General features: G+C 39.4%; 1 protein-coding gene across 10 annotated transcripts in view; it reads right to left on the reverse strand.

Moving 5' to 3' along the window:
- The window catches only part of LOC132395472 (voltage-dependent L-type calcium channel subunit beta-2-like), a 324,563-nt gene that overhangs the window by 58,520 nt on the left and 253,418 nt on the right, over positions 1-12,625 (reverse strand). For 2 of the 10 annotated variants that reach the window (XM_059972151.1, XM_059972150.1), the window contains exon 3: positions 4,282-4,382. The exons of the other annotated variants lie outside the window; for them this stretch is intronic. In XM_059972151.1, coding sequence (XP_059828134.1) covers positions 4,282-4,296 — 15 coding nt within the window. In that variant the 5' untranslated portion in view covers positions 4,297-4,382. The remainder of the gene's footprint in view (positions 1-4,281; positions 4,383-12,625) is intronic. 10 annotated transcript variants of the gene reach the window in all.

Consider the following 12,625-nt stretch of genomic DNA (forward strand, 5'->3'; position numbering starts at 1 on the left):
CATCTATTCAGTCTTGGACATCTCAATAATCTTTGATGCATTGAATTGCAGTTACAGTTACTATGCAATTACATCTAAAAGCTAACTTAAGCTATATATTATTCAGTACCCATTTAATGAGGCTCATTGGGACATTGATTTCACCCATAAGACACAGGATCAGAAATACAGTAGGCCATTTGGCCCATCAAGTCTGCTCTGCCATTCAATCATAGGCTGATTCATATCCCTCTCAACCCAATTCTCCTGCCTTCTCCCTGTAACCTTTGGTACCCTTAATAATCAAGAAACTATCAAACTCCACTTTAAATATACTCAATCACTTGGTCTCCATAGACATTACTGATAATAATTCCCATCGATTCACCACTTTGAGGCTAGAAAAATTTAATTTGCCTTCCTTGCCACTGACTCAACCTACAATTTAATCTTTGGGGAATCCAGCACAAGGATTCCCAAGTACCTTTCAGTTCTGACTTCTCAGATTTGATCCCCTGTTTATGAATTAGTCTATAAATTTATTCCTTCCACCAAAGTGCATGATCATACACTTCCCTGCACTACATTCCACTTCTTTTCCCATTCTCGTAATCCGTCTTCCTGCAGACTCCCATCTTCTTCAAAACCTCCTGTCCCTCCACCTCTCTTCATATTTTCCACAAACGGTCACAAAGCTATCAATTCTGTCATTCAAATTATTAATATATAATGTGAAAAGAAGTGGTCCCAGAACCAATCCCTGCAGAACACCACTAGTCACCAGCCGCCAACCAGAAAAGGCTCCCTTTATTCCCACTCGTTACCTCATGCCGGTCAGCCAGTCTTCTACCCATGCTATTACTTTTCCTGTATACCATGGGCTCTTATTTTGTTTAGCAGCCTCATGTAAGTCACCTTGTCAAAGGCCTCCTTTCCAACATCATCTTCCAGCTCTCTTTTAATTCTTTACTCTTTTTCTATCTGAAAATAAAAAAATTGTTATCCTCTTTTATATTATTGGCTAGATTACTTCATATTTAATCTTTTCTCTCTTTGTTGCTTTTTAGTTGCCTCTTGTTTTTGTTTAAAGCTTCCAAATCCTCTAGCCTCCCAATAGTTTTTACTATATTGCATGCCCACACTTTACAATGCTCCTTTTATAACACATCCAAGTATCAACCTTGCTTGGGTGTCATACTTGAGGAAAAGGCTTTAACACAAGTACTTGCAACTCAAAGGGAAGAGTATCACCAACTGAGTCAAGTCAGTCAAGAGCTGACTCAAAATGCACGCAGAGAAACCGATGGCTTAGCCAAACTGAAGTCAGGCTATGCAAGTGCATGTGAAAATAGGTTGCTAATACAAATAACAGGTGGCTTAATAGAAAATGTGAAGCGTGTGGAGCAATTGACAGGAAATTGAGAGAACACAAAAGTGACACAGTGACACAGACCACAGTGAGAAAAAAACTGAAAAATGTGGCTTTTTTCTGAAGATTTAAGCCTGAGAGAATGATTGTGGTAGTGGTTTTAAGAATGAATGACTGTGCAGAGTGTTATGGAAATAGACATTGATAGCACCAAGAGATAGAATAAATTGAGTCTGAGACTGGAATTGTAACTATACTCGTCAACACTTGCTGACCTTTCTGACTGGAATACAACCAAGTTAGGGGAGCTCTCAAGATTTGTGTGAAACATTGTTCTGCTTATGTGAATCTTTTCTGCACCCTTTCTAGCATAATCATACCCTTTCAATAGTATGACAACCAGAACTACACATACATGTGTTCTAAACAATATTTTGCACAACTATAACATGACAACTCTTGCCAGGGCAAATGAAGTCGATCACTCTCCACTAAGGTGACCATTGAAAACTTGGCAAAGTACAAGCCCCCTTCACTGCCATATTATTGCTAATCCCTGCATGAAAGACTCACGGTTTTGTGGTAACTCAATGAACAAAGGTAGCTATAAAAAAAAATCTGTCACCAGTCGTTGAAATGTATCCTGGTTGAACTGTGACATCACTAGCTGCACTAATAATACTGGACAGGTGACAGTTGTACAAAGGGGGATCACATATTGAAGTACCCAGGCCATTTTACCCATATCAACCTTGCACCAGTAAATCCATTTTCTAGAAGTACCATCATGTGATCAAAGTTATCAATTTCTGGTTAGCTCCTCAATTAGTGGGAACTGTCAAAATTTAAAGTCTTCAAAATGGACTTTAATAAACCATTCATGGAGCAAATTTTCAGGAAAATGAAGGTCAAACACTACATTTCACAGAAGATTGGATGTTATGTGTATATGTACTGACTTGATTGATTTAAATTATTAGACTGGTGCTGTATATCATAAGATTATTGGATAACATTACAGATAATATGGATGCTCCAAAACATGTGAAGTGACCATAATTCTTACTTTAAATTTAATGAAAAGAGACTCTGAAGTAACTGGTGACTTGAGTTGGAGGCCACCAGCGCAGTGTGTTCCCGGCACTGCACGTCCTCTGCAGGTTCTTGGCTGCAAAGTCTGACAGCTGTGCTTCCCACTTCTTTCAGGAACCATACACTGAGACATGCACAAGTGTCATTTTGCATTCGGCTCAGGCGATAGTTGATACAGAAATAACTCCATTGACGCACACAAAATTTCTCTGCTACAAATGCACTGCTTCTATTAGCATCTTGTGCCATCTGTTGCCCAGTCAACAGTGCTTGTCCTTTATTTATCATGCATATGATGGATTTGAGTTAGACATGAGGATCCTCCAGCTGGACACTGCAAAGTTGGTGAATGTATATTCGATCAGTATCATGTTGAATATTTACTAAGGTGTTGAGTACTAAGTTATCTACTCACTCCCCCACCCCCAATGTCCATATCATTGGGAATATCTCAAAGGTTTAAAAAATCTAAAATATCTGCTACAGAATAAAATTCTTAACTGAAATATTTTGAGGATTAAGGGAATGAAAACTTTGAAGCATTATGAATATATTTTACACTAATATTCCTTCCCCTTTCCCCATTCTAGCCTCCATACTCCTGATGACAGGATTTTATGCTGGAGTACTGGCATCACGAGCTCTCTAATACTCCCATCATATTCCATGCACGAGCAGAAGGGTGGCACCCATCAGTAAAGACTGCCATCACCCAGGACGTGCCTTCTTCGCATTGTTGTCGTCAGGTAGGAGGTACAGAAGCCTTAAGGCACACACTCAGTGATTCAGCAACAGCCTCTTCCTCTCTGCCATCCAATTTCTAAATGGACACTGAATCCATGAACACTACCTCATTTTTATTTATATTATTTCTGTTTTTGCACTTTTAAAATTTTAATTAACTATTTAAGATAAATATATATATTTACTGTTATTGATTTATTTATTTATTCCTCTATGCTAATTTAATAAATTGTATGACATACGCTAGTGATATTAAACCTGATTCTGATGAGCTTAAGATATAACTATTAACAGGTTTTAAGAATTTGGAGAGTTCAGATCTCAGTCCCAGTCACTCTTAAGTCAGCATGCACAGCAGGGATTATTGGACTTGGTCTTTAGGGATTGTATTTGATTTTTCCACTTGCTCAGCTGGGGTTTCTCGGCCTCTCTGGATCATCTTTCATCAATGCCCATAGTCAGCATGGGATAACTCGGGGAGACACTAGATCAGATTTGGTTCAGACTGCTTCTACATGGCTGAACAGCATTACAAACTGTCCAACAACCAATCGAGTTATTTGGGGACATGTTGAAAGAACAATTTTTGGATTCAAAAGCTAAACTTTGCACAATTTCAAAGTACTGTTAAGTAAAGCATCTGAAATATTGCCATTTCCTGATAAGGCCTGCACATTCTCAGATCCTCTGTAAAAAAAAAAATCTGCAGCATTCCTTGAAATAAGTCCCTCACTTTACACCCAAAGACAATTTTTTTTTAAGAGAAATGAAATAAGCCATTCAACCCATTTTCAGAGTCCTATAGCAAGGAAGCAGGCCTTTGAACACAAATTGTCCATGCTAACCAAGGTATTTTTCTGAACAAAGAGAAAAAAAATTGTGTCTCTAGTCCCTCTAAATTTTTCCTCTCAGGCTATCCAAGTTAAGTTCCTTCTGCCATTCCTTGACCAACTTTAGCAGTTGACCAAGGTCTGGTTGTGACCTTTGGCAAACATTTTCACTGTCACCACACCACTGATTTTGGTGTCATCCACTAATTTACTGGTCATGGCATCTACATTCTCATCTAAATCTCTATTGAACAGACAAATAAGTACCTCTGCGAATGCCATTGGTCACACGCCACCAGTCTGAAGAACTACTCGCTATTACCACCTTCTGTCTCCTTCCAGCAAGCTCACCTTGAATCCCATGTGATCTAATGTGTAAGGAAGATATTGTCAAAGCTTTTGTTCAAGGCCACACAGGTCAAATCTACTACTCTGCCTTCATCAGTCCTCTTGGTCAACTCTTCAAAAGGCTCTATCAAATTCGTGAATTTGACTATCCCTAATTAATCCTTGCCTTTCCAGATGCTGGAAGACCCTGTTTCTCAGAATACTCTTCAGTAACTTTCACACCAATTAAGTCAGGCTTACCAATCTGTATCTCCTAAGTTTGTTCTTGCAGCTTGTTCTTAAATTTGGACAAAACATTAGCTACCTTCCAGTCTTCCACTACCTCGCTCATGGCTACAGATGACATAAAAAAAATCTCTGCCAGGGCAGCAATTTCTTCTCATGTTTCCTACAATATCCTAGGGAACACCTGCGTCAGCCCTGGGGATTTCCCTAACCTTAAGCACCTCAGCACCACCAACACCTCCACTTTTGTAATGTTGATTTGCTTCGCTGTTCTTTTTCTCAATTTCCCTTGTTTCCGCAGCCTTCGCTACTGTACTTACAAATGAGAATATCCATTTAAGACTTAGCACACTCCAAACTCACAGGCAGGTAACCACACTAATCATTTGGGGGATCTATTCCCTCCCTAGTTATTCTTGTGCTCAAATTAGACTTATCGACTATCACTACCAGGCTACTCACAAAGCAGACTCCCTGAAAAATCTATTAATGTCCAATACTCTTACCTTTCACTGTCCACTTTTGAACAATTTATCCACTTTTCTCTTATTTATCATTATGGAGTCTGATCCAGAGGCATTTCATATCCTGATAATCATTGTTCCACAAATGTTTTTATAGTGTACTCTCGTCAGTAACTAAAGAACCAACGGAATATCTTCTGTCTACTTTATCAAAGCACATCAAGGTTTTGAAAACCACTCTTAGAACTCTTAATCTTGGCTGTTCGTTTTAACAAAATTGTTTCTCTTCTCAATATTTTCATATTTACTAAAGTCCATATTTGCTGGCATCTTTGTGGATAAGTTATTTCCACTTTCTATAGCCTTGTTACACTGAAAGATGCAATGTCCAAAACTGGTATTCCAGCTGTCACCCATCCAACAATTGCATTCAGATGTTTTGTTTTTTAAGTTATTATCCCATCAGATCAAGCCTTCGCCTGAGTTGTTCTTGCTTCTAAAGTTTTGTGGAATATCAAATGTTAGTACTATAGATAAATATATAAATTCAATTAATTGCCCATAGATGATTTTGGTTCTTATTGGTATTTTATATCTATGGCATAATATTACAATCTATGTAAAATAGTGCTAGGCATAGCTCAAACACCATCTATAAATTTGCTGATGACACAGCTATTGCTAGCAGAATTTCAGATGGTGATGAGGAGGCATACAGGAGCGAGATAGATCAGCTGGATGAGCTGCAGCAGCAACCTTACACTCACTGTCAGTAAGACCAAGGAACTGATTGTGGTCTTCAGGAAGGGGAAGTCGAGGGGACACACATTAGTCCTCATTGAAGTAGAAGGGGTGAGCAGTTTCAGTTTCCTGGGTGTTAGCATCTCTGAGGATCTATCCTTGTCCCAACATATTGGTGCAATTACAAAGAAGGCACAACAGTGGCAAAACTTAATTAGGAGCTAGAGGATAAGCGGCATGTCACCAAGGACACCAAGGACACTACAGACAGACAGTGGAGAGCGTTCTAACTGATTGTATTGCTGTCTGTTATGGTGAAGCCACTGCACAGGATTGGAAAGAGCTGCAGAAAGTCACAAACTCAGCCAGGCTGCATCGTGGGCACTAGTTTTCCCAACATCAAGAACACCTCAGTGAAGCAGCATCCAACATTAAGGACCCACCACCCATCACCCAGGACATACTCTCTTCTCACTGCTACCATAAAGGAGGTAGGTGGTACAGGAGCCTAGAGACACACACTCAACTTATTTCCTTCCACCATCAGCTTTCTGAATGGGTAATGAACTCGTGAACATCACCTCAGTAACTTTTTCCTCTCTTTTTGCATTTTTATTTAATTCAGTTTTCACTTTTATATAGACTTATTGTAGTTTATAGTTTTCATTATTATGTATTTCACAGCATTGCAGCTGCAAAACAACAAATTTCACAACATATACAAGTGACATTAAACCCGATTCTGGACAGTTCTGAGCAGGACTCAGTGCAGCATATTAGGAATGCAGGCTAATCACTCCTTAAGAGCAAGTCCATTGGGTCTTCCCTAACTCTTGCTCAACTCAAATTGACCAAACTTCACTCAGCTCATCTGCATTTACCTGCTGATCCTCAATCACAACTCCCACCCCCGCTCCAGAGGATGCCATGTCCAAAATGCACATCAGCTTGTTGCTGCAACATCTCCCAAAATCAGAGCCCTTGCACCAGCAATTTAGTCAGACACAATCTTCCCTTAAGTCCATTCTGATCAGCTTTATTGATCTGCACTGTCCCTTTGAATGATTCTAATAATTTACCTACACGTGAAAGAAATTAAACCAAGCAGCCTATAAATTGCTTATATATTCTCTCTTTACCCCCCACCCCCAAACAAAATTCACATTTATTTAAACCACTAGCACTGCTCACGTAGCCAGGTACAGTGAAAATCTTTGAACAGAGGCTCAGCAATTTGCCCTAATGTGTTAAGGACTTTCAAATACGCTAAAGTCTTTAATACTTCCTTTTTTATCTGTTATCTCATCTGATATTTTACATTCATCTATTTTAACTGGAACATCAATATTAACTCTCCTCTTTATATAAAGACAGGCACAAAAGTATTCATTAAAAACCACATCTTCATCCTCCACCTTCAACAACAGAATTCTTTCCTAGTTCTTAAAGGATCCCATTCTTCCCTTGGTCCTAAAAATCATGGACATTTTTCAATACAGGAGAAACATTGTACGCATGCCTATACTTAAAGACGGACTCAGGAAAGGAATCATATGTAACCTGGGCACTGCCTGTACAGGAGAAACATTGTGCGAATCTTCTTTGATTTTACTTGCTGACGTTTTTTCTGTCTTCTCTTTGTTTTCCTAATTTATTGCGTCTGTAATTTGGAAAATGCCTTTAATGAGGAGAGGTTAGACAAACTATGGTTGTTTTCCCTAAAGCAGTGGAGGCTGCAGAATAGAGTTTATTAGATTATGAGAGGCATACTCTTTAAGATCATAAGATATAGGAGCAGAATTAGGCCATTCGGCCCATCAAGTCTGCTCCCCTGTTCAATCGTGGGCTGATCCAATTCTTCCAGTCATCCCCATTCCCCTGCCTTCTCCCCATATCCTTTGATGCCCTGGCTAATGAAGAACCTGTCTATCTCTGTCTGAAATACACTCAACGACTTGGCCTCCACAGCCACTCATGCCAACAACCTCCACAGATTTAACCATGCTATGACTGAAGTAATTTGTCTGCATCTTTGTGCCTGGAGTGTGCCACCAGGGATGGTAGTGCAGGCAAATAAAAGACAGGCTTTTAAGAGACATTTAGATAGGCAAATACACTCAGTGGCCACTTTATTAGGTAACTCCTACACCTAATAAGTGAGTTTAAGCTCAAGATCTTCTGCTGCTGAAGCCTATCCTCTTCAAGTTCGTCATGTTGTGCATTCAGAGATACATTGCTGGACATCACTGTTACATTGCGTGCTTACTTGAGTTACTGCTGTCTTCCTGTCAGCTTGAACCAATCTAAATATTCTCCTGAGCTTTCTCATTAACAAGGCATTTTTGCCCAAAAAACTGCTGTGCAGAGGATGTTTTTTTTGTTTTTCCCACCATTCTCTGTAAACTCTGAAGACAGTTGTGCATGAGATCGGCAATTTCTAAGATACACAACTACCCCATCTGGCACCAACAATCATTCCACGGTCAAAGTCACTTAGATCACATTTCTTCCTTATTCCCAGTGCTTGGTCTGAACAGAAGAACTGAACCTCTTGACCATGTCTGGATGCCTTTATGTGTTAAGTTGCAGCCACAAGATTGGCTGTTTAGATATTTGCATTAATGAGGTGTACAGGTGTGCCTAATAAAGTGGTCACTGACTGTAAATGTGTGGAGAATGGAGGGATATGGATATAGTGTAGGCAAAAAGTATTAGTTTGGTTAGGCATTTAATTACTAGTTTAATGAGTCTGACATAACAACCTCGCTGAAGAACCTCTGTTCTGTTCTAATGTCTTTATTCCAAGTCTATTATGCTCTTTGTTTCCCTTTCTTGCCTCCACATACTCTCCAAACACTGTGTCCAGAGACACAAGATTTGTCAGCCTTATCCTTTTTTTTCATGTATTCAACTTAAAATTTCTCCCTCCCTGTGTGTTCCTCAGTATATTGGTGAACAGTAAGCAATATTACTTACAGACTATAAATAAGTCTAAGTCTAATTGGGACAATTAAACTGAGCATGTGAAATAAGTGAGGAAATAGAGCTGTACTGATTGCCATCTCTGTAGAGATTTGGCATTAATTTGATGGGCTGAATGGCCTGCTTCTACATTTAACTAATTTAGACCATTCTATCCTTCAATTGCATCATGACTGAACTTTATCCAAAATGTTCCTTATTCGTTAACCTCTGTGCTTAACAAAACTTCACAAATCTCCATTAACAACTGACTTGTCCCAAATGTAATTACGACAGGGAGTTCCAAATTCCGGGCACTTACTTATTTGCTCCCTCTAATTCAACTTTTAGACTATGTCTCCTAGTGCCAACTCTTGACCAGTTTCCTTTACAGCTACCACATTGGTGCCCTTCAATGTTTCAAAAACACTGTTAGTTAATTTTGTTCCTTCTAGTAAAATCCATCTCAATTATTTTTTTAAACCATCAATTTCCAATCAGGCCATTTCAATTTGGAAAACAAAAGGAACAGTAACTTTTTTTAGATTTGTTTATGGACAATTGTTTAATGTCTTTCACTCAGTTAGTGGATAAATATAGTGGAAAATCTAATGCACACTTTTTTCGATATTTTAGGAACTTTCTACGTAGTTTATTACCAGATTTTCCCTTGGCTTATTCACCCAATAAAATAGATATTCTTTTTCAGGTTAAACCATTTCAAAAAGGACTGATAGCTATAATTTATAAATGGTTATTCAATTTGTGTATGTTATCTAATGATAAAATTAAAGCTGCATGGGAATTGGAATTTCGAAAGTCACTTTCAGATAATCAATGGGATAAAAATTTTTATTTGGTAAATACTTCATCTCTTTCTGCCCATCATTCAGCCTATAGAGTCTTTCCATCATGGCTGATTTATTAACCTACCTAACCCTAATCTCATGCCTTCCCCTGTAACCTTTACCCTGAATAATCAAGAACCTCTCAATCTCTGCTTTAAATCTACCCAGTGCCTTGGCCTCCACAGCAGCCTGTGGTAATGAATTCCACATATTCATTACCCTCTGGCTAAAGAGATTCCTCTTCATCTCTGTTCTAAATGGACATCCCCATTCTAGGAAACTTCCTCTCCACATCCACTCTGTCTAGGCCTTTTAATATTCAACAGGTCTCAGTGAGATCTCCCCTATTCTTGTAATCTCCAGCGATGTTGACAACCAGGAACTTGAAACTGTTCACCCTTTCCACTGCTGAACCCTCAATGAGCACTGTTGCGCATTCTCCCGATTTCCCTGGTACAATGGCAGTGGAACAGTTAGCGCAATGCTACTGCAACTCAGGGCATTTAGAAGTTTTTTTATTCCAGCACTGGTTGTACGGAGTTTGTATGTTATCTCCATGACTGCCTTGGTTTCCTCCAGGTGCTCCAGATTCCTCCAAAGAAGTACTGGTTAGTAGGTTAATTGGTCATTGTAGATGGTCCTGTGGTTAGATTAGTGTTAAATAGCGATGTTGCAGTGTGATGCAGCTTGTCAGGCCAGAAGCTGCACTGTATCTCTAAATAAAGCAACCTGCATTGAATTCTTCGGTCTTCCTGACATTGAGCGGCAGGTGAGAGTGGGAAACCTGTGACAGGTGGAAGTGATGAAGGCGGGAGATGATGGCACCTGATAGGGAAGAAAGGTGGAACATGCAATAAAGGGAGAGAGGCAAGGAAGGAACCAGTAGGGATAATTGGCAGACCGAGTGGATGGGACAGGGGAAAGACTCAAGATGATGCAGGCCAGGTGGATCAAGATGAGAGAGAACCAAAACAGAAAAAGAGTTGGGTGGGTGGGTGGGGAGGGGATTACCAGATGTTTGAGAATGCCATGAAGACTGCCCAAACGTAAAATGGAATGCTGTATTTCTCATTCGTGTTTTTCCTGCACTTGGTGGCGGGTGAATTCAAGGGAGTAAACCAGACATGGAGAAGTGCAATGACAGGCTACCTTCACTGAACTATATGCAGTTTGCAAGCTTACTCAGCACCTTTGCATACAGCAAGGATCTGAATCAACGTCAAATGGTTTTAATCGGGACATATGAAGCAGGATTACTTTCAGTTAATATCCCACTTTTGGTTCACACAAATTCTAAATAAAAACGCTAATACCTGTCTGAGAACAGCACTCACAGTTCCTGCTACATATTGCATTATTACCCATTAATGCAAAACTTGGTAATAGAAACCAACTGTGCTACAAATATCAACTTCACACTTAACTAAACTGAAAGGCACATTATAACATGCTCTTTCAACAAGTGGTGATTTAAAAAAAATACCCTCAAAGTTACTGTCAACAGCATTAATGGATGAACACTTGAAAATCCATGCAGCATTTCTGTGTGTGTTATTTAATAGGTGGCATTAAACAATTTAAAATAAACAAGTGAGCAGATTTTTTTTTAAAAAACCAAAGAATTGTCTTCCAAATGTGCGGAAAGATTAGTCAATACAATCACATATGGCAATCCCCAGCTTCAATGAAGGCAACATGTTATAGTTTGTACTGTGCAGAATAAAAGCTTAACGACATTGCCTGTGAGAAAATAATGAATCTTTAAATATTCACTTTTCCTTGAGAAACAGGTTTGTGAATAACTGAATTGGGACAACACCAGAAATAATTTGCCCCAGCATCCTGGCTCTCAGGCAACGTATCAGCTTTGGTTCAATGACTGCACCCTCACCTCAGTCAGAACTTCATGGGCTCAGTTCTTTACATCAACACTATTGGAGGGTTCTACCTTTCTAATAAAACATCGAACTGAACTACGCTTGACAGCGCTTCTCCCTATAGATACTGCCTGGCCTGCTGTGCTCCACCAGCATTTTGTGTGTGTTGTTGGTTGAACTGAACTACTACTGCTTCCTCCAACCAGTATTTGAAAAAGAGCAATATTAGTTCTGTCATTGACCTGACCAAAACCAGGGTCTCCAAAAAGATGTGTATATTGCTTAGTAAGTTCACTGCTGTTAATCAAGTCAAGTCAAATCATGTTTATTGTCATTTAACTATGCACATGTATACCGGCAAATGAGACAATTTTTTTCCAAACCAGAGTGTAAAGCACTGGATAAGAACGGCTTACTTCTAGGCACAAACTGGCCGGCACATTTCCTGGGTTAAATTTTATAGAAAGAGGGATACAGAGAGGGATATGGAGTGGAGGGGGGAGAAGATAGAGGGAGAAAGAGAAAGAAAGAGAGAAAAAGAGAGGAGAGATTTTATTTATTTATATATATAATTTTAATTGTCACTTGTACAGTACATCAAAGTATACAGTGAAATGAGTCATTTGTGTCATCAAGAAATATAGTCCGAGGAAGGTTTGGATCTCAAGAAATAAGTGTGCTGGGGGCAGCCAGCAAGTGTCACCATGCTTCATACGCCAACGTAGTCTGTCACAACTTACTAACCCGAACCTGTTTGTCCTTCGAATGTGGGAATAATCTGGAGGAAATGCACATGGTCATGCGGAGGATGTGCAAACTTCTGACAGACAGCGACAAAAATTGAATGCCAAATGCTGAAATGCAGAATTGTACTAACTGCTATGCTACTGTGTGGTTCAAAGACTGTATGTGACTATGCTTCAAACAAAGACAATGCATCAAAAATATCTTAGGTTCGATGAAACATTTTGGCTCTGAATGCTGTGGCCATAAGTACAATTACTGGTGCATTAGAGAGCGATCTGGCTTTGATCCTGACCTCAGGTGATGTCTGTGTGGAGTTTGCCCTCAGGCATTCCATTTTCCTCCAATATTCCAAATCCATAATGATACAGAGGATAATTGGATATAGGAAATTACCCTTGGT

This window comes from Hypanus sabinus, chromosome 6 (assembly GCF_030144855.1).
Source record: "Hypanus sabinus isolate sHypSab1 chromosome 6, sHypSab1.hap1, whole genome shotgun sequence".
In the NCBI taxonomy this organism is placed as follows: Eukaryota; Metazoa; Chordata; class Chondrichthyes; order Myliobatiformes; family Dasyatidae; genus Hypanus; species Hypanus sabinus.